Source organism: Monodon monoceros, unplaced genomic scaffold, assembly GCF_005190385.1.
Source record: "Monodon monoceros isolate NGI ecotype Baffin Bay Population unplaced genomic scaffold, NGI_Narwhal_1 Super_Scaffold_21, whole genome shotgun sequence".
In the NCBI taxonomy this organism is placed as follows: domain Eukaryota; kingdom Metazoa; phylum Chordata; class Mammalia; order Artiodactyla; family Monodontidae; genus Monodon; species Monodon monoceros.
In genome coordinates this window covers 146,491,907-146,514,041 of record NW_021703778.1, presented here as the reverse complement: position 1 = coordinate 146,514,041, position 22,135 = coordinate 146,491,907, and the positions used below count along the sequence as shown (strand labels likewise).

At 53.1% G+C, this 22,135-nt stretch overlaps 1 protein-coding gene across 8 annotated transcripts in view; it reads left to right on the top strand.

Annotated features, from left to right (window-relative positions):
- Positions 1-22,135, top strand: part of LTBP2 (latent transforming growth factor beta binding protein 2) — a 98,153-nt gene that overhangs the window by 19,779 nt on the left and 56,239 nt on the right. For 7 of the 8 annotated variants that reach the window (XM_029239799.1, XM_029239798.1, XM_029239797.1 and 4 more), the window contains exon 3: positions 63-309. The exons of the other annotated variant lie outside the window; for it this stretch is intronic. In XM_029239799.1, coding sequence (XP_029095632.1) covers positions 63-309 — 247 coding nt within the window. The remainder of the gene's footprint in view (positions 1-62; positions 310-22,135) is intronic. 8 annotated transcript variants of the gene reach the window in all.

The window sequence follows — 22,135 nt, the reverse complement described above, 5'->3', positions numbered from 1 at the left end:
CCAGTCTTTGATGGGTTGTCCGACGCTGACAGGCGACCCTCACCCTCTCCCTATCTCTCCAGCTGTGTGCCAGCCGCCCTGCCAGAACAGGGGCTCCTGCAGCCGGCCCCAGCTCTGCGTGTGCCGCTCCGGCTTCCGCGGAGCCCGCTGTGAAGAGGTCATTCCTGAGGAGGAATTCGACCCCCAGAACTCCAGGCCGGCACCCCGACGCTCAGCCCAGGGGTCTCCCAACCTGCGCAGGAGCAGTGCGACCAGAGAAAGCACCACGGCCAGAGCGCAGCCGCCAGCACCACAGCCGCTGCTGGCCAGGTGAGTCCCCTCCTCAGCGGGGCCTCCGGTCTGGGGGCACAGCCTCTCTGGAGGGGCTTCTTCCTTCGGCCCGTTTGGTGAAGACCCTGGTGGAGAAGGCCGGAGAGTCCTCCTTTCCCTTCTGCTCCACCAGAGGGGCGGCGAGCAGGGCAGCAGGTACGGGGGTGGCACAGGCTCTGGCAGGGTGCCCAGGGGAGGTGGGAGGGGAAATCTTTACTCTCCAGGCCCCAGGGAGAGCTGAAGAGGGCACATCCCTGGGACCAGGCTCTCTTGTTTCGAATCCTGGTGTTGCCACTTCCTAGCTGGGTGGCCTTGGGCAAGTTACTTCTCTCTGATCCCTCATCAGTAAGTTGGGGAAGATGATGACAGTCATAGTCATGGTGTTGTAAGGGTTAAGTTAGTGACCATGAGGAAAAGGCTTAGAGCAGTGCCTGGCACACAGTAAACTCTATAAATGTTTGTCTCCGCCTCCCGCTTCTCTGCCTGTGGTCCCTGTGATGCAGGAAGGGCTCCTCTACCAGAAAAAGCCCCTTCAGTTCAGTCACCACCAATGCTAACCTGTCTCCTCGGAAGGGCAGCTGGAGCACGTAGGGGAAGCGAGAAGATTAAAAAGTGGGAAGGGGTGTGTTCATGGGCAGGATTCCCTGGGCTGCTTGCCAGCCAACCTGGCTAGACATTTCCTAGCTCAGCTCAGGAAATCTGAACTTTGTAAACTGGTCCATTTCTGGGGGCTGTGTTTTCCTTGTGGTTTTTCAGGTTACTTTTTCCATTCGCTTCCTACTTAGGAACTTCTTTCTGAAATGTTTGAACCTTGTCTTGCTGAACTCAGTGAAAAAAGGATTTGCCCTCCCAGAGGAAGCTGGGAGAATCAGGGAGAAGAGGCTGACCTCGAGGCCAGGTCCCCAGTGGGGAAAGCTCAGGAGAGAAAGGAAAGGAGCTCAAGGTTGTCCAGCAACTCTGAAGCGGTAGGGGCAATGGAGGCCGGGCCAGACCAGGGTCTCAGTAAGGGGGTTTCCAGGGCCCTGGCCACCCAAACAAGCAGGTGGTTTCCGAGAGCAGCCAGGAGCAGAAACAACAGAAGGATGAACTTGGGTCAAGGCCTAGGGAGCCCCAAAGTTAAAACCAGAAGAGCCAAACTCTTTCACCAAGGCCTTAGGATGCTGGGGCAGAGATGGGGGGCAGAGCTAAGGGCCAGATGGACAATGCAGGGTGAACTGCCTGGGATTGGCTGTGACCAGTTGGGCAGGGCCTGAGCCCTGTTGCCATTGGTCCCGGCTCTGGGTCCAAGGTGGGTGGGCCTGGTGTGAAGGCACTTGGAGGAGCCCCAGAGGTGGCAGCTCCAGGGCCAGCCCCGGGGCAGGGTGGGAGCAGAGTCCTTCCAGCCTGGCTTTCCCCCTGCAAGCTCTTTTTTGGCTTGTGGGATTCATTCATTTTATAATGCATTTATCCCCTGTGTGCGTGCACAAGTGAGTGTTGGGGGTGGTTGCTTGGCAGGTCATTCTGTTCCTTGTACCCTTGAGTCAGAAGGCTTTTGACATCCCCTGCCCCATCTTCCCAGCCTATCCCGCTTCTATTTTTCAAGGCCCAGTCCCACTTCCTCCAAAAAGCACCTACTCCCTCATATCCACCAGGCTCTGACCCCCTGCAGCGCACACGTGGCACACACATCGCTGTGAGTCTGCACCCTGAGTCTGCAATCAGACGGTGTGGCCTGTGCCCTGGAAGGCAGCGCCTGCGTCTCACACTGGATTTCCCCACAGTGCCTCCTGCAGTCCCAGCTTGCAGGAAGTGCTCAATCTGCATTGCTTTCTGTCGCTCGCTCCCAACCGAAGACTTACCTAACCAAGGGCCCATTTGGCCCCGAACCCTCACCCTGCCCTGGAACCAAGGGCACCACCCGCAGTGGTGTTCAGAGTGTGGGAGGATGGGAGGCTCCATGCTTCCCCAGTGTCACGCTTTTCACTCTGCCTCGGGACAGTCTGTGCATTTGCTCACTGGACCAGGAGCTCCGTGAGAGCAGGGACTACTGTGTCCTCCTCTTTCATGAACATGTCCCTGGCACCTAATACCACACCTGGTACCCTGTAGGTGCTCAGTCAACACAAGTTGAATGAAGAAATGGACGAGGCTCGATGCTGGGCGGGGAGGAGGCTGGGAGGGAAGGAGGACCAGCTCTGTGAGGCTTCGGTCCCCCCACGAAGGTGTGCGAGAGGCAGGGGAGGGTGAAGGCCTGGGCTGAGGTCTCCGGCCTACAGCAGGGCTGTCCTTTTTGAGCTTCACAGGCTCCCTGGCCAGGGGCTACTGCAATGTTTTTAATGAGCTGCAGCCTCCAGGCCAGCCCAGTCTCTCTCTCTCTCTCTCTCTCCATGTCTCTCTCTCTCTCTCTCTCTGTCTCTCTCTCTGCCTTGGCGTGTCAATGCCATGAAATCTGGGAAAGTCCGAGCGGCCCACTGTTGGCCCAGCTGTGTTTTGCTTTGGGAGGCCAAATCCCACTTGCCTGGTGGTGTCAGACATTTCCTGTGAACTTGGCCAGCTTTCCCAAGCAGCCGCTGGACTCTCTCCTGATGGCAACTTGGACGAGCCCTTGGTATCCAGATAAGGGAGTGACATAAATGCAGAGGGCATTCTTGGTGGGGGGTGGGGGACGGTGCAAAATGTCCAGGGAGGAGAGACACTGCCGGGACTGGTGATGGCCAGAGGCCACCTTCAGGAGAGCACTAGACAGAGGCCAAGAGCCTTGTGTCTCAGGAGGAAGACGAGAGGGAGGGGTCAGGAGAGTCTGGGGCAGCAGGCAGCACGCCCTGCAGAGAGCCAGACGTGGATTGATGTTGTCCAGCTGCAGCCTGGACTGGTCTCGGGGGGCCTGCTGACTCCCTCCGAGCCCGGGGCTCAGGCTTCTTCCCCAGGCTGGGCAGAGAGCCTACCCCACCTGTGGAGCAAGACCTAGGCAGCTGGGAAGGGCCTTGAGAGATTGGGGGAGGAGGTGGTTACAACAGTCGAGGACCAGCAGGCCTTGGAAAACAGTGCTTCACACCGTGCTTCTCAGACTGAAACAGGCACAGGTGAATCACCTGGGAACGGGTGCGGCAGGTCTGGGGTGAGCATCTCACGTGGTCTCCGGTGATGCTGATGCTGCTGGCCCACGGACCACCCCGGAGGAGTGAGGTTCTGAACCTGGGCTTTGGATTCAGGGAATCCTGGAGTCCAATTCTGGACTTACCAGCTGTGTGACATCAGGCAAAATAGCCTAACAGCTCTGAGTCGATAGTCTCCACCTGGTAGGATTGCAGAGAGGGTGAAATGAGACCATTTGAGCAGAACACCTAGTAGGGTGCCTGATATGGGTTAGTGCTCAGTACATGTTAGCCATCAGCAGGCTGGTTCTCTTTGCCATGAGGACTTGTGTGGCAAAAAGCAGACAGAAAACTGGGGTGCGTGTGTGTGTGTGTGTGTGTGTGTGTGTGTGTGTGTGTGCAGACCAGCTCTGGGGAGAAGTTAGAGCCCAGGCCCAGTCTCAGGGGTGGTGTGATCCAGCAGTAGCACCAATAGTGGCTTTTGGCTGGCTTGGGTATTCCACCAAGGCCGTCTCACCAGCCCTATGGGGGAGGGGGGGAGGGAGGTGTCACAACAATTTGCCGAATGGGAGGGACCTCCACTGAGTTTACTCCTTAGTCTGACCGGAGGACCTAGAGGTGGAGCCCTGGGGACATCCTCGGCAGGCTTGATCGGCGCTTGGACAACAAGGGGCCTGGAGGACAGTGTTGAGGTGGACAAGCGGGGCTGGCAGGGAGATGCTGGGAAGCTGTGGGCCCCGTGATCGTGGCTCTTAGCGGGCTGTTCCCTGAGAAGGCAGCTGGGGTCAGCCTTCCTTTTACTGTCCCCGTCGGTCTCTCCCTCTTCTTCTCGATCTCCTCCTCCCTGCACACCCCACAAATTTAGCTGCGTAAAGCAATGCACATGTATTATCCCACAGTTCTGTAGGTCAAACATCTGACACGGGGCTCACCTGGCTAAAGTCAAGATATCAGCAGGGCTGAGTTCCCGGAGGCTCTAGGGAGAATCTGTTTTCTTGATCATTCAGGTTGTTTGTTGGCAGAATTCACTTCCTTGCAGTTGTAGGACTGAGGGCCTTACTTCCTTGCTGGCTGTCACTTGAGGGCCATCACATCTAGAAGCCACCCACATTCCTTGGCTTGTGGCCACCTTTCTCTCTTCAAAGCCAGCAACAGAGGGTGAACTCTTCATGTTTTAACTCTGCCCTCTTTCTCCCTCTTCAGCGGAATCTCTCACTGACTCTTCTGCCTCCTTCCACTTTTAAGGGCCCCCTGATAACCCAGGACACTCTCCCCTATTTTAAGGTCAGCTAATTAGCAACTGTAATTCCACCTGCAGCCTTGATTTCCTTTTGCCATTTATATACATATTCAAAGGCATAATACCAGGGAACAAAGATCACGGGGGTCACCCACACACTGCAGCCCACGCCAGTTGGGAACCTCCATCTGCAGTGTAATAGCTCCTCTTGTCAAGGGTTTGCCACAAGGACGGCCCTACATGAATGATCTGGCCCCCAAAACCTTTCTGACATCTCCAGCATCAGCTCTCACCACTCGCTCCCCTCATTCTCTCTGCTTCTGCCACACTGGCCAACTGGTTTTTCCTCAGATATGCTAGAGATGCTCCCACCTCAGGGCCTTTGTACTTGCTGCCCCCCCGCCCTGGAGTCCTGTGTTCCTTTTCTAGGGCTGCCATAGTGAATGACCACAAACAGGACGGCTTAAAACAACAGAAATGTATTCTCTCACAGTTCAGGAGGGCAGAGCCCAAAATTAAAGTGTTGGTAGGATTGCTCCTTTGGGAAACTCCGAGGGAGAATCTGTCCTATGCCTCTGCCCTAGCATTTGATGGCTCCCTGCAACCCTTGGTGTCCCTTGGCTTGTAGCTGCATCACCCTAATCTCTGCCTCTGTCGTCACATATTGTGTGTGTGTGTGTGTGTGTGTGTGTGTGTGTTGGGGGGGTATTCTTTTTATAAGGACACCAGTCATTGGATTTAGGGTCCACCGTAATCCAGTATAATCTCCTCTAACCCTAACTAGTTACATCTGCAAAGACCCTATGTCCAAATAAGTTCATATTCATAAGTTGGCAGTTAGGACTTCAAGAAATCTTTTGGGGGGTCGGGGACCCAATTCAACCGACATTAAACCCTCTTCCCAGATACACACATGGCTTGGTTCCTTCCCCCCTCCAGGTCTTCTCTTCTCAGTGGGAACCCCACCTATGCTCACCTGATTTTACACCGCACACCCACAAACACTCCCTACTCCTATCCAGCTATTTTGCTCCACAGCACTAATGTCTTGTGTATTTTACTTATGTATTTATTTCTTACCTCAGTAAAACGTCAGGCCCAGGAGGACAGGGCTGTTATCTGTTTTCTTTGCCAGTGTATCTCCAGCACCTCGAACACGACGGGCCCAGAGTAGAGTGGAGTCAACCCTGCTGAGGGCAGCTTGGCTGTCTCCCCACGGTCTCTCCTTTACTCTCATAAGCCCTGCAGTGGGTTCCCAATGTCCCCATTCTGCTGACAAGGCTCCGAGGTGGGGGTGGCCGGCCTCTCAGGGGGACCTTTGTCAGTGGGGAGAGGGAAGAAGGGCAGGGGTACTAGTGCAGCTCCTGCCGCAGGCCTGGCCTCAGGGGTGGGCACCGGGCCACTGGGTATGGGTGGGTGGCATAGGACTCGCCTCCCCAGCAGGACCCGGCATTGTTCAGCCTCACGTCGTCGCCACTCGGGCCCTCGTGGGCTTCCCAATGTGTGACCTTTAACCTGCTGTGGCGGAGGGTAAGCCCGCAGGTTTCCTGCGGGAGCGCGGCCTCCCCTCACCCCCAGGCCTTGCCAGGCCTCCTGCAGGGGGTGCGGGGACTCTGCCCCAAGGGGTGGTCTCTGCCAGTCTGCACTGGGACCCGCTGCAGGGGGGACCCAGGCATCCTTCCTGACAGAAGGGCAAGGCATTTGCCCAGGAGATGGATGACCTAGAATCAAATGAGGTACCTGGGGAGAGGGCAGCAGGTGCAAGGAGGCGACCCCGGCGTGTGTGCCGGGGAAGCGCTGGGCTTTGGAGTCAGGTAGTATTTAAACCCTAGTGTCCTCACAAACTAGTCGTGCAAGTCGCTTCGCCTCACTGAAACTCAGGTTCTCTGAAGTGGGAAAACGGATGCTCATCTCAGAGGGTGGTTTCGAGAATTCACTGAAATAACGCACATAGAGAGGTCAGTAGGGTGTCCGAAAAACGTGAAACGTCTTACCATGCCTGCGTACTCCCCCATGCCCATGGCAAATCAGTGAGATGCCCCGCTTGCCAGAAGGGGTTTTCTTCTCCAACCCACAACCTGGGCTTATAGATGGGGAAACTGAGGCAGGACGAAGGTTGGCAGCTAGATGGTGGGCCTGCCCTGGGAACCCAGGAGATCCTGACTCTGGGCCAGTCTGAAGGCTTGCCGGTGTCCTCGGAGCCTTGCTCCAGCTGCGGCCGCCTCCCTCCCACTCCCTTCCTCCGCTCTGGGCTCCAGCATGCTGCCACACGACTTTGCTCACGCCTCTGGGCCACATAATCCCCTGTAGGTCCTCCCTCCTCCTTATTCCAGTCCCTCGGACCCAAGGCTATTCTCCGATACACCTGGGACCTGATGAGAGACCAGCTCATGCTAGGAAATCTTGGAAAAGTCCCTTGTCCTCCCTGGGCCTCAGTTTCTATATTTGTAAATCAGAAGCAACAAGTGGATCTTCTCTGAGGTCGAGAGTTAATGGTCTCAGTCTCTGGCCTCCAGCCTGGCCATTTTCCATCCCCGATGGTGAAATGTGCTTACTCCCCCTTTACCCGCTTCCAAGGTCGTTACAAGGACACGTGATGCCTTTCACCAGGGCAGACCTTAGCTCTCCCTGACGGTAAGCCTCAAGTCCTCCTCGGCAAGGCTGCAGTGGGGTTAATCAGCCTACATCTTTCATCCTGCGTCACCCGCTTCCTCAGGGCCACCAAGTGGTGCCTCTGTGCTGGGTTGACTCAACCCTACAATCCTGACTGAGTCAAGCTTTCAGGACCTCCGGGGGTTGAACGCCTTCCTTCATTTTCTTTTCTTTCTTTTTTTAATCTTCTATTTTTCTGATTTGTTTTTATAACTCTGAGCCCCAAGCTTGCCCCCTGGGGTTTTTCTGGAATTCCCCAACCCTCAGGATTTTCACTATACTATTTTGAAAAGATTTAGAATCAGAATATCCAATTTGGTTTCCAAACTAGGCCACTAACTAACCTCATGACCTTGAGCAAGCCACTTAACTTCACTAAGCGTTAATGTCTCTATTTGTAGAAAGGGAAGGATCATTCTTTCCTCTCTGGGAGGTTTCACCCACTAAAACAATGTGGGTGAAAGACTGCTTTGTGAACTGTAATGGGCCTCGCAAATGCTGGTTATTCCTGTTATTTTGCAGTCCTGACAGTGGGCTGGGATACTTACTTATGCCTTCTGTACATGCCTGGCTCAGTTTCAGGAGCAGCTTCTCACTGAGGCCCTCCCTGACCACCTTTGTAAGGTTTTCACCTTAGAATTAGCCTAAGCCACTGGACACAACACTAGGGGATGTGCTTCACGTCATAGTCTCTGGGACGGGTACAGCGCAGTTGTGCAGTGCACAACCCGTGCCACTGTATGTGGTGACCCTGAAACTGGCTCTTTCCCAAGAGGGAGATGTCTCCTATTTTCCTATCGTTTAATATTATAAACCCCCAACTTGAGGATGCCCTCATCTGGTTCACCTTTTAATTTCCACAAACATAACATATAATTTAATTATTATGTTTATTGTGTACCGTCTGTTTTTCCCCAAGTACAGTGTGAGCTGTTTTGTTCACTGACATATCCCCAGCTCCTAGAATAGTACTCAATAAATAATGGTAAGCACTCAATAAATAAATAAACAACCATCTACTGAATGAGCATCCCTGTCACCATGTATCCTCTGTTGCTGCCTGGAGCAAAGAAAGTTGGTCTCAGGTCCCTTCCCTTCTGAGCTGACACTCAGCCCATCCCCTGGCATGTTGTTGATCAGGAAGGGGGCTCTCCCAATCCTCCCAACAGGTGGGTACCTGCTTGCCCTGTGCCCCTTGGTCTCCGGGGTCTGGAGCCAGGCAGGCAGAGAGCAATGCTTCTCTCCTAAGGGTGACTGGAGCACAGCCAGAGCAGGGCTTAGCAAACCCTTAGGAATTCCAGGAGTCTGTCAGGGGCTGCAACAGCTGTAAAGGGGTCTCCTCCCAGTTTCTTCTATCTCTTGGGCCTTAGAAGAGTCCCATGCCTGCTCTTCCCTAGGGCTGCGGGTTTGGAAGAGGGAGGGCTCAAAGGGGAGTAGTCAGAGGGAGATGCTCACTCATGGGCCTCCAGACAGAACAAATGGAAAGGCTTTTGTTTTCCCAAATCTGAAATCACAGAAGCCCTGCTGCTGCTTTCTGAAGACAGTAGAAGAGAACTGTGTCTCAGCTGAGAGTTTCCTTCACCACCCTGTCCCCCTCCCTGCTGTTTGCAGAGGGTTCTGGAAACACTGCCACTTTAAGGTTTGTGTAATGTTCCTTGGCACTTAACCCCTGCCAGCCCCACCCATCCCTGCCCAGCAGAGACTGCTTGGAGTAGCGGGGTGGGTCTGAAGCATTCCATTTCCACCGAGGAGGAGAAGGAGGCAGGCTGTGTGTGCTGGACCTTTCAGTCCCTGGACACACACCAGGAGATGTCTGTCCCATTCATAGTCTCTATGACAGGTACTCCAAGAATTGTGCAGTGCACAGCCTGTGCAGCTGTATGTGGCGACCCTGGACCTGGCTTCTTCCCAAGAGGGAAACGTCTCCCATTTCCCCCACAAAGCATGTTGCTTCAAGGCAGTCCTCTCCAGCTGGGTTTGGCTGCTGAGGCCCCTCCTAGGTTTCTCCGAAAGGGAGGTGGACCTCTGGACTTTGTAGAGTATTAACATGCACCTCTCTAACCCACACAAATACCCGAGGCCCACGGAGCTCAGGGCCACAGCTGGCCTTAGGGTACTTGAGTGTAAAAACAAAAGGACACAGGCTCTGGATGGACGCAGTCTTGCAATGCTTTTGCTTTCACTCTAGGCCGAGAGAGCCCGACAGAGGCCGTGAGGAGGGAGGGGCCGGTGTGCCTTCTCTCCAAGCAGCGGAGCCTGCAAATCCTCTTCCTTCCACCATGCTTGGCCCAGGGCAGACACTTCTGGGTCGATGAAGAGGCCAAGCTCAGGCCTCTTTATGCTCAAGGGAGAAAGGGGCCCAGGGCCTTCTAACACCTCTCCGCTCCCCATGCAGTGAAGTGGGCAGATTCCAGGGAAATTGTGTCTGCTTCCTGCATACTTCTCTTCTCTTCCTGCCTCTCGTATTGAAGCTTGAAAGTGGACATCTGGCCTGAGGTGGCCCCGAAATCTCTGATGGAGACTGCCTGACTCCCTTTTCTAGGACAATCCCAGAGCTGAGGGTTATCAGGACTCTCCCTAGGTTGGCTTCCAGAGAGGGCCTCCCTCCCAGCCCAGGCCTGGCCCCAGCCCTCTACAGATCTCTGAGATGAGAGCTGTTCACCTCCTGTTTGCCCAGAGCCGGCAGCCAAGTGATGCAGAAGCCAGGAGCAGCTTCGTCTTCTAATTCTCCTTTCTCATCATCACCACTAACAGGATTTATTGGCGTCTCTGCCCTGTCCCAGGCCTCGTGTAGGTGCTCTGCCCTCCTGGTTCTCCCCACACCAAAGTCACCAGTCAGTTACATGAGGCAAGTGGATGTTGCACAGATGCCTCTGGCCAGTTGTGTTGAGTCCAACGAGGGGAGGACAGATGGAGTGGGATGTGGGACGTTCCTGCCGCTGGGAGGGGGCAAGCTCCCAGGTGCGGAGGGCAGAGAGACTCCCCATTCTCCCCACAGCCCTGATCTTAGCCTCCCCCGGTGGTTATGGTGAGGAATGTTTGGGTTACGAAGGGTGGGATGAAGGCTGTGGTCGAGGTGACTTTCTAGTTCACAATAGGGTGGTGGTTCGGTTAGACTGGAGCGTAACTTTAGTGTGGTATTAGAACGAAGGTTCAACCTTAGGACTGTGGTTAGGGCAGGGCTAGCGTTACGCTGGAGTAGAATTTAGGACTGTGGGTTTTCTGAGTGTGGTATAGTTGTTATTTTAACCTACCATTGATGGAGCTTTATTGAGTCAGCCGGCCCTACTGTGCAAAGCACTTTACAGGCACCACCTCACTTGATACTGGGGACCATACGGCATAGTGGTCATGAGTCAGACCTCGGCTTCATCTGATTCTGTTGCTCCCCAGCCGCTTGATGTTGTGTGAATCTCTTCACTTCCATGAGTCAAAGTGGATAAAGTGCTGAGTCACGTAGCTAAGGGTTCAATACTTGATAGCTGAGACTCTTTCTTTTCTGTATCAGTCAGGGTTCCAGCAGGAAACAGATGGCACACTCAGTGAGGGCAATTTGATAAAGGGTCTATTTGCGAAGGTGTGGACAGTGTCAAAGGAAACAACAAGGGAAGCAGAGTATAGGGAAGCCCTTAGCCCTGCAGGTCTAAGAGACAAGGGGTCAGCGGTTACTGGAACCCAGAGTAGCTCCAGCCACAGGAGAGGACCACAACAGGGCTGTGACCTCCGGCAGAGGAATAGAGCCACCACTACCCACAGTGGCCCATCAGGAGGGAACTGGAGGATCAATACCTCCACTCCGTCTGCTGCCCTCTGCCCTCTTGCTGGGGTCCCATGTGGGCTGAACAGGACTGGAAGACAGAGGGTGAAGGAGCCTCCTAGGGCCCAGAATGGGACAGAGAAAGGTCCACAGAGGCAAGTGGAAGATCTCCGGCACCTTAACCATTCCTCACAAGGATCCTATGAGGAGGATATTCCACCAGGAGGAAACTGACAGGAAGGGCCATTCTAGCCCAGCTCCACTCAGGACTCTGGAACCCGTGCTCGTAGCCATTTGGCTAAGTAGCCCCGAGAGCAGGTGAGCTCAGGCCAGTGCAGAGCAGCAAGCTTGGCGTGGGAGCTGCCGAGGACTGGGTCAGGCAACGCATCTTGTGTCTTTTCAGGAAACTCCAGAAAGCTGGCGAGAGCCTGGAGGAGTTGTTGGGGCATTAAAACGTTAATGTGTACAGTTTCCAGCATCCGACAAAAAAAAGTAGGAACGATGAACATTTTGAGCTTGTGGCTGTACTGACCTAAGTCCTCTAGGATTTTTGTTTGAAAGGAAAGGTTAGGGAGAGATGAAGCCACAAGGTAACAGAAAGACAGTCAATGCTCTTTTTCAGATGCCCCAGGGGGATGCCCATCCCATCTGGTTGCTTTGTATGGAAGTGTGGCTGCTCAGTGAATGTAGCCCTCTGGGGTGGGGTGTGTGTGTGTGTGGAGAGAGAGAGAGAGAGAGAGAGAGGGAGAGAGACAGAGTGGAAAGCTGTGCAGAGAGAACATGCCTCAAAAATCATAATCATAATGGAGATTTTTCAGGCCCTGTGAATTCTCCTTTTGAGCTCAAGGTTTTCAAATATATATCAGGTTTCACCCCTTGTCTGGGATGCAGAGGAAGTTTCTGATTTATGGGTCCAGTAGTTTTTCCAGTTATGCAATCTGTAAATCTGCCCTCAGTTAATTAATTTGCCACTGTAAGCTTCCCAGGTGAAAATCACTTTACCAAAGTAAAGTGCTATTATGATAATATTAATAAAAAAGGGACTGTGAAATGTATACTTGTTTCCACTTGTGGAATTAACTGAATCAATGTCTCGGCATTCCTCCTCCAATCACTGGCAGGCACACATGTGCACACACACACCCCACCTCTGGAGAGGGGCTAAGGAGGAAGATTTAAGCCTTGCTGTGTAATTTCCCAGAAAAGGATTAGAAAGGGAAAATGGGTGAAATGCAAAGTTGTCTGATGACCGAGGTTGTAAGATTGGCAGCTTAGGACCCAGAGGGGTGTGTCTGCGCGTCTATTTGTCTGTCTGTCTGCAGATGACATAGTGAAGATTGCTAAATGATTTCCAATAACAAGATATGAAAACACATAGTTCCTTTGTTAGCCACATAGCTGTGGTTTTGTGTCCGTGATTCAATGTGGAAGTGAGCAGCTGCGACAGGCATTTTGTGGGGGATTTTTTCCTTCTTTTTTCTCCTAAAAAAATATTTGTGAAAGGTCTAAAATTCAAGGAAATCCACTGCTTTTTGAAAAGAAAAAAAAAATCCCCATTCCTTGCAAAATGAAGATCGCAAATCAAAACCTCTGGAGATACCATATTTCTGCTTCCAGCCAGTCGCCCACGCTCGGTTTCCTCCCGGAGCCTGGGCTCCTCACTGCTACCTAACGTGTCCACCCAAGGGTGCACCCAGCCAGCGGGGGGGGGGGGGGGGGGGGGGGGGGGAGGGGTTGCATCAGAGGCCTCTGGAGGGAATCTGGTACTCCAAGGGGCGGGGGTATCCTCTTGAGACCCCAGCCAAGCCACACCCTTGAGGAACAAACTGATTCCACATTTCTTTCTTTTTTTTGGAGGTTCTTGGGTCAAGGTCAGAGCCCCTACAGCAGGCAATAGTGTGTGAGGGAGCAACTGTGGCATAATTGATGTCTTATTGTTAGATACGTCTGGGTTTGAATCTCAGCTCTGCCACTTAATAGTTATGCTGCCCAGAGCAAGTGATTTAACCTCACGAGCCTCAGTTTTCTCATCTGTAAGATGGGGATGCCTGCCACTAATAGAATTGTCGAGAGGATTTACTAACATATGTAAATGCATATACACACCTTTTAGGTGTCCTATGAATGGCACCAACTCTTATTTGTCCCTAGACTCTGGGATTACCTGAGCCCTTTGTTTATAGCGACAGCGGTAACTGGAAACTCTGAGAGTTTCCCCAGACCACTTGAAGGTGTTTCTGGCTCTGGTGAGGTTTCCTATCTTAGCCAAGGGTGAGCAGCATGTTGGGGAATGTCATCCACCAGAGGTACAGAGCTCAGACCTTGAGACCCCATCCCAGCACCTCCCTGCCTGGTGGTGATAGCGGGCAAGTAAACAGCTTCTCTGTGCCTCAGTTTTCTCTTCTGTAAAATGGGGAATGATAGTTTTTATAGCATAGGTTTGCACTAATCAAGTAAAGCGTAAAAAATCACACTCTCAAGCGTAAAGAGCCTAGTAAAAATTTTAAAATGAAGTGCGTGTAGCAGGTATATGGCACATAATTGGTTGGTAGGTTTGGGATGAGCGAAGGCTTCTCAGATTGGGCCCCCAGGTCTTTTAGAAATCTCCTTTTGTTTATGGTCCTGGGGAAGAGTTCCAGGCCCTGGAAGAGCAGGCTGGCTGAAGGCTGCCAAGACTTTGACCAGCCCCTGAGAAGCATATCCTTGACCCAGGCTCCAGCTGCCTTTGTCTACAGTGGGCCTGTCCGGGTGGGGTAAATTCATCTGAAGTCACAGGCCTGTGTTTGCTGTCCTATAAGGCAGGCCAGCTAAGCTGTGTGTGTGTGTGTGTCTGTGTCTGTGTGTGTGTGTGTGTGTGTGTGTGCGTGTGTGCATGGACGCGTGCGCTCACCAGGGGTTGGGGGAACATACATGGAAGGAAGATGGGTCCCAAAGACCACAGGCTGGGAACTCGGGGTTCAAGAGGTGGGCGTCTCATGGCCCATTTGGTGGTGGTGAGACGTACCAAGTTCTTCATGGCTTTGGGAAGTGGTCCAAACTCAATCCCCTCAGCCTAAAGTTCTCTCCTCTGATCTGTAGCACTTTCCAGGTGCCCATACGCCCTGACTCGTGTTTTCTTTCCCTTCACCTCTTCACCTCTCCAACCACTTCCTGTTTTCACTTGCTTCTCTGTAACTCATGCAGCAGCAGCTTGCGGTGAGAGCGAGGGTGCAGTGCTGGGAGGAGTGTGATAGACCTGGTTTGAATCCTGGGTTTTGCCATTCATGGGACACGTGAGCTAGGGCCAGAGACTTACTGTCTCTTCACCGCAAGTGCTTCACAGGTGCTGTGGGGATAGTGAGAGCCGCCTTGCAGGGCACTGGGGACCTTTCTAAAGTGATGTTTGTTCTGTGCCTGAGTTTCCGTAAACAGAGCAGTTACTTGAACCAGTGGGTGTGTGTGGAGTACTGTGGCTCCACAGACTTCACTGCCTCACCTCTGCCTCACCCTGGGGACCACAGATGCCCTGAGAAAACGTCTGGGGGGCAGGGATGGGGGAGGAGAGCACTCTTGGCCAGGCAGCTGGGCGGTCAGGGTGGGTGGGAGCTCCAGGGAGCAGTTGTCCATGATCGCCTTCCTAAGAGGCCATTTTTAACCTTGTTTTCCTTCCTGGTAAAAACACCTTCCTTCAAGGCTTCCCTTTTATACGTGAGACCCAAAGGATAAGGCTCTAAAGCTCAGACCCAAAGCATAGCTCTCAAGCCACGACATAGTGTAGAGGTTTAGAGCACAGGCTCGGGAGCGAGGTGCAGATGCAGGCCTCCTGTGTCGGAATTCCCAGCTCTGTTAGTCATTGGCTCTGTGACCTTAGGCAAGTTACCTAGCAACTGTGTGCGTCACCTGTAAAATGGGGATAATCATAGTACCTACTTCCTCATATAATGACGATGGAAGCAGTTTATATACATAAAGTGCTTAGAACAGTACCTGGCAAATAAATGTAGCTATTTGCTGTTATTTATTGTCATCCTTGGCCCTTCCTTTTTTCCCTTTAACCAGACACACCTCCTTACCCCCGAACACCATCACCAGCACATTCTTGGATTTGTCCCTTTGCACTCGTGGTTCTCTCGGCCTTGGGTGGACTCTGTCCTCCCCATGCCTTCCTCCAGCTAACATCACACAACTTCTAGAAAGCCTTCCCCAGGCATTCCAGACCCAGGGCTACACCTGCGTAGGGAGGCCTGGAGCATCTTGGCCAGGCAGCTCACCTGACTACCTGCTGCTTTTTCACTCTTGGATTGTAGGAAACACTCATGTGCAGGGTCTTCTCCCAGGACCACTGTGCATTGGGGGGGGGGGGGGTGGGGGGGGGGGGGGGGGGGTGCGGGTTGCACCCTACACAAAGGTCAGGAGATGAATGGGGCTACACTCTAGCCTACGTTCCACTTGCCCAGCCCTGGCACCATGCTACATCAGCCTGAAGGAAGCAGGGCAGCCTCTGTAAACTGGCTGCCCAGGGCCCCTTTTCTAATCCACACAAAGGAACCAGGTGTGCCAGCCCTCCCCTGCCTCCTGCTTCCCTGCCTGGATTGTAAGCCCTCGGTGGGCCAGATGCTTTTCCCTCAGTGACCATGTGGGACCACACACCATCTGAGGTGCTCCCAAGTGGACCTTGGAAGTGGTTAGATGATGAATTCATGACATCCAGGTTCCCCACAAGCTGACACGTCTTCCTGGGGGAACTTGGAGCCAAAGGCTTCAGACTGCTCATTGGCCCTGGATGGCTGTGGAGTGGGACCTGGCCTGGGCTGGGGAGATGGCTCCAGTGAGGCCAGAGTGCTGGGAGCCACAGAGTTCAATGTTCAATGGGATGACTATCTGGGGGGGTGGCAGCTGTCTGCCCAGCGCTGTGATGACTCCATGAAGGATATAAAGAGGGTAAGGGGCTTCCCCGGTGGCGCAGTGGTTGAGAGTCCGCCTGCCGATGCACAGGACACGGGTTCGTGCCCCGGTCCGGGAAGATCCCACATGCCGTGGAGTGTCTGGGCCCGCGAGCCATGGCCGCTGAGCCTGTGCGTCCGGAGCCTGTGCTCTGCAACGCGAGAGGCCACAGCAGTGAGAGGCCCGCGTACCGCAAAAAAAAAAAAAAAAAAAAAAGAAGAGGGTAAGATCCAGTCCCCTCCTTTCCCCTCTCGAGGTCTGTATCCCTGGCCATGCTGCAGCCCTTTGGGTGGTCTTGCTGGGCCCAGAAGGAGGCAGAGGAGCTCCTGGAGGGGCCCTTCCTTTATCTCCTTCCTGGCTGGAGGGAGAGGGCGATTGCTCGGCAGTTTGACACTTGGACAAAATGAAACTTACGTAGAAAATGAGGGGCATTTCCTGGGGCCCTGGGCAGCCCTTCAGGGCACCTCCTCCTCCCCTCTCTGCCCCCTGAGGTGCCCTAGGTGTGATCCCAGGGCCTGGGCAGCCCACTCCAGCTTCCTGCCCAGCACCCTGGGCCATCCAGAGAAAAAAGGCAATGCAGAGTCTCAAGGAGCAAGGGCTGGGCGGCCCGTGAGGCAGGCCGCTCAGTGGCAAAGCGTTCGCAGCTGACCAAGGCATGAGGGGTCTGGAGGGTGGAGGGGCTTGATGAGGCTCAGAGGGGCCTCTGGACACCTGGGACACTGAGGCAGCACCTACGTAATGCTGCTCTAGAGGTGGGAGCCAGGCCTCAGGCCCGGGCTCGGTGTCCCACAGACAATGCTCCAGACGTGCACAGCTCCACCAGCCTCCGCCTCTTATCTGCCTGCAAGGAAGCAGGGTGCTGTGTTCTCTCCCCAGCTACTGGGCGGAGCAGGGTGCAGTTCTGAGCAGGCAAGGCTCCCTGGGTTCTGCCCCCTCCCCACCCTCAGCCTGGCAGGGGCATCCCCTGGGGTCTGTGAGCCCGAGCTCCGGACCTCTCAGACCTGGCTGTGGCCACGGAAAAAAGCTAAAGGTGCAGACCTCAGAGCAGGGGGATATGACTCACAGGTGGCCGGGGGGGTGGACCTCAGGCAGACCGGTGAGGCCGAAGGGGTCGGGCAAGTGGGCACAGCAGGACCGGCAGCAGGAGAGGTCTTGAGACATGTAGGGGAGGCCAGCTCTCGGCCCTTCCGGGAGGGCAGCAGGGTATGAGGGTCCCAGTGTTGGGGATGCCGCAACTCTGTGCCAGGCAGTGGGAAGGGGCTGGGTCCCCCAGGACTGCCCCACTGAGCATGCCACCCTTCTTGTCTCTCAGATGTCACGGGCTCAGAGCCCCGCCCTGAGCAGGAATGGCTGCTGCTTCCTTTCTGGCACGGGGTGGGGGGGTGGGGGGTTAGAGGCGAGGACCCAGGTCCTCGATCCCAAGGACAAGGTGCTCAGGCCTCTCCAGGGACCACCATGTCGCCAGGCAACCCTGGCTTTTTAGACATCCTTCCTCAGGCCATGCTGAACCGTGCTCCCCTGTGACCTGGTCCTGGGTCCATGTCTTCTGGAAATCCAGTCTCTTTCCTGCCACATCCGCAGGACAGCAAGGTTTAAAAGGGTGCTGATTCCACTAGGCCAGGACAGTCAGGGAACCCAAGTGCCTGGGGACAAAGAATGCAGTGAGGGTAGCCGGGGAAACTTTTAACCACATAGCCAAGATAGACTTTCTGGGTTCAAATCCAGAATCCTCCATTTTCTATGCTGTGCTGTCCAATGAAGTAGCCATCAGCCACAAAGGGACTATTTAAATTTAATTTAATGTAAAACTCAGTCACACCAGCTGCATTTTCAAGTGCTTCAAAGCCACAATGGCTAATAGCTAGCATATTGGATGGCACAGACTATAGAGCATTTCCATCACCACAGGAAGTTCTACTGGACAGTGCAATTCTAGATGAATGACCTTGGACAAGTCCTTAATCTCTCTGTGCCTCAGTTTCATTTTCTGAAAAACTGGGGTTAATAACAGTACCTAGCCCCTTAAGGTGGTTGTGAAGATTAGATAATATATGCAAACAGAACCATTAATACACAGCACATAGTGCTCAATAAATGTTCATTATTACTGTCTAGGACAAGAGGGGCAGAGTTCAAGTCTTCCCCTCCTTACAGTGACACCTGGGAACCCACCAACCTGGCACCTCTGATACCCAGAGGCTGGGGAGTGATGGCTGCTGTCTTAGCACAGCCTGGGCCACACCTGCTCAGGCCCCCAAACTATGCATCACCTAGAATCAGCAGGCTCCTCGCTTTGTGCCAAGGCCATGGTGTCCCCTCCTCTTCGCCCACCAAGGCTGGGTGCCCCCTTGTTCCCTGCCGGGGCAGGGCAGGTTTGCAGCGGGGGCTGGAGCGTGATGTCTGGAAACACTACCTTGGGTCCCTGGGGATTAGGCACAAGGGCCACCTGACTGTGGCCTGGGCTTGAGGCCTGGACAGCGAGGAGGAGAGAAGGAGCAGAGCTCTGCGAGGGCTTCCCCCTGCCTCTCCAGGACCCAGATTCTCAGGGGAGACTGAGCCACTTGGGAGGCGCCAAGGTGTGTTCAATTGTAATGAGCTGGGCCTGCAGTTACAGGAAGGCCAGGAGCAGGGATAGAGTTCAAGGAGCGCCTCCTGTCTTGGTGCTCTCTCCCTGTCCCCTCCTACCTCTCTGACATCTCCACAGCCTCTTTCTTGGTCTGCCCCTCAAGCCTTGCTGCTCCCCAGCCCCCCTCCTCTGCCCTTATTTATTCTCTCTTTGCTCCTGTATTTCTCAAAGTGTTTCGGTGTCAGAGCATCTGGCAGTCATAAGGGATACCATGAGCTATCAATGTAATTAATTCCATAATTAGAACTGGGAACAGTTTTACTAGCAGAAACTATGATGATCGTCTGTGTGTGCAAAATAAAAACCCGCTATAGGCACACGCACGTAGCCATGTAGACAGCAAGCTGTCGAGTGAAGTGTGATGGGCTGTTGCCACGTTTTCCCGTCAGTATTCCTTTTTGGCTTGTCATTTGCTTTATCGCATGCTAGCAGGCAAGTGGTAGCAGGCACCAAAGGCTGGAGACAAATTTATGGGAGCAAAGCCCAACACGGGGACCAGTCTGTTCATTAACACATTTCCCTTTTTGAAACAGGCAAGTGTAAGCAGAGTCCAGCAGTGGAACTCTGAGTCGTGGTTTGTTATGAATACTCTCCCTGAGTAATATGGTCCCTGCAGCCGCACCTCTCCACCAGGACTCCCTTGACTGTGTCTGCAGACTGTGTCTGCAGCCTCTCTCCTGAGTGCTGCCTCCTGGGTATTTCCATCTGCTTCTGAGATCCATCCTGAGGCACCAGCACTCACCATGTCCCAAACTGAGTCACTTCTTGGATCACTCCTTGAGATCTTGGAATGTCCTCCACCCATTTGTCTAAGCCACAGCTGGGAACTCTCTATGTATTAAATATCCCCTGAATCCCTATCCTCTTCTTGGTCCCATCCTTGGTCCCTGCTAGCCTTAGAGTACAGCCAAAGCCTTCCAGCTGGCCTCCAGCCCTCCCCTCTCTGGTCGATCCACCACCAGGTAATCTTTCATCAAAGTAATAAACATTTGAAAAGGCCCATCCCATCATGTCCTAGACCTGCTTGAAGACCACCTGCATCTCAAGGCTAATGTATGGCTCCCGCTGTACCTCCACACATGTGCTGGGATGCTGGTTCCTTTGCTCAGTCTCCATTGGAGCAGAGAGGGCAAGAGAGTCTTTGCCACCCTTGGACCTGGATACCTGGCACGTGGCAGGCATTCAGTAAGTGCTTCTTGAATGCGTGAAAGAGGGTGGGCTTCTCCAAAATCTCTAGGGACTCCCCCTTACCCATTCAGTACAGCCCAGACACTTCCCTGATATTTCAAGCCCTCCACGATATGGACCCGAACCTATTCTTCTTTAATCCCTCACAGCCTCAGTGAAATGGCGATAGAGAAATGACAAATGGTGGGGTGGCTTGAGGATGAACTTACCTTGTTTGGTAACCTGGCTTCTGCACTTAGGAGTTCTGCGACCTTCAGCAAGGTATAGAACCTCCCTACCCTCTGTTTTCTTGACTGTAAAATGGCGGATAATGAGTATCTAACTCTTAGGGTTATGGAGAGGATTCCATGAGATAATGCATGTGACACGCATTGTTGGCATGCAGCCCGGCACAGTACAAGCATTCATTAAATTGTAGCACCAGTTTCTTCCCCATCCATCCACTTCCCACTCCCCCCCACCGCCCAACACACACACACAAACACACACACACACACACACACACACACACAGACAGGAAACCACTTATTAATTCTCAGGGTATCCTTCCAAGGTTGCTTTATGAATATGCAAATAAATTCATGCTTATTTTCTCTATTTTCACACAAAAGTTTACATGCCCCACACCAGGAGTCAGCAAACTTCTTCCACAAAAAGCCAGATAGTAAATATTTTAGGCTTTGTACAACATATGGTGTCTGCAACCACTCAGCTCTGCCACTGTAGAGCAAAAGCAGTTTTAGACAATGAGTGTGACTGTGTTCCAGTTAAACTGTATTTATGGAAACAAATTTGAATTTCATATCACTTTCTCATGTCATGAAATATTATTCTTCGTTTGATTTTTTCCAACCATTAAAAAGTATAAAAAACCATTGTTAGGTCACAGTCTGTACAAAAACAGTCGGTGGGCCAGATTTGGGCTGTTTTTTCACTTTTCTATATATCTTGGAGAGCTTTTCTGTGGATGTAAAAGGGCTGCATCTTTCTGTTTTGAGGGCATAGGACTCCATCCCGTGGATGTCTCTTAGTTTGTTTAACCAATCCCCTACTAAGGGACACTTAAATTGTTTCTATTCTTTACAAAATATTTTGCTATTACAAAACAGTGCTACTACGAATAATCTTGTTCATCCATCATTGTGGACGTTTACAAGTGTCTTAGGTCAGTTCCCCCTAGAGGCGGAGCTGGGACGTGAATTCAGGTGTGTGTGTGATTTACTCGGGGAGGGCTAAGGGCGGGAGGGAAGCAGAATGGAAAGGCGGAAAGAGCCAAGCAAGGATTGGTCCCGGGAAAATCAAGCCAAAGCCTAACAGAGGGCGGAGCTTGGACAGCTGTCCCACCTTGAAGCAAGGAGGCGGGGCTTTTAAACTTCCGGTTCAGTCAGTCATTGGCTTCGTGGTCATGATGGTGGGAGGAGCTTGTCAGGTGGTTGTCTTCCGTCCGGAGCACAGCTCAGGGGAAGCCAGTGTGGGGTGCACCGGCCGCAAAGGGGACTGGGCAGGGCGGCAGCAGTGCCTACCACAGCAGGTGTATCTGCAGCACCGCCTCGGAGGTGGACCTGCAGGGGCAAAGCATTGATACATTGCGGTGTGGATAGACATTGCCAAATTGCTCTCCAAATGGGCTGTGTCGACTTACATTCCTACCAGCAACGTCTGAGTGTCTGTTTCTGCACAATCTCACCAAATTAGTCTATTATTAAACTTTTGGATTTTTTGCTAATCTGATGGACTGAAAAATGCTATCTCAAAGTAGTTTTCATTTGCACATCCCTTAGAAAGAAAAGTTGAGCCTACTTTCATGTGTTTAAGAACCATTTGGGGCGGTGGGAGCATCTCCGCTCGCCACCTGGGGACCCGCGCCGCGCTCCCCGACCCCGCCCGCCCGACGCCCATCCCCCCGCCCTCCGCTCGCCCGGGATATAATGGCCTCTCACCACCCGTAGGGGTTATTTTGGGGGTGGTTGGAGGTGGCGGCGGAGGCGAGGAGGGGAATTGTGTCTCCTTTCCCGGGACGGGGGAGCGGCGTCGGAGGCCACGGTTTCCAGGGTCCCTACCTATGGGAGGAGTACTTCCTTCTTTCCATTGACATCAAGCTTGGCCATGGGACTTGACCAAAGTCAATGGAAGATGAGAAGTGATATAGGTCATGTCTAAGAAGAAGCTTTGGAAGCCAATGCATGAATTTATTTTGCTCATTTTCCTCTGCCACAGGAAAAACAGGTGCCAGATAAAGACTTTTTCTTTTGCCAGGATTCCAGAATGAAGATACCTGTAAACAACCCAAAGTCAACATAACAAAAATGAGAAATATATTTTTGTTCTAGTAAAACAGTAGTTCTCAAAGTGCTATCTGTTGAGCC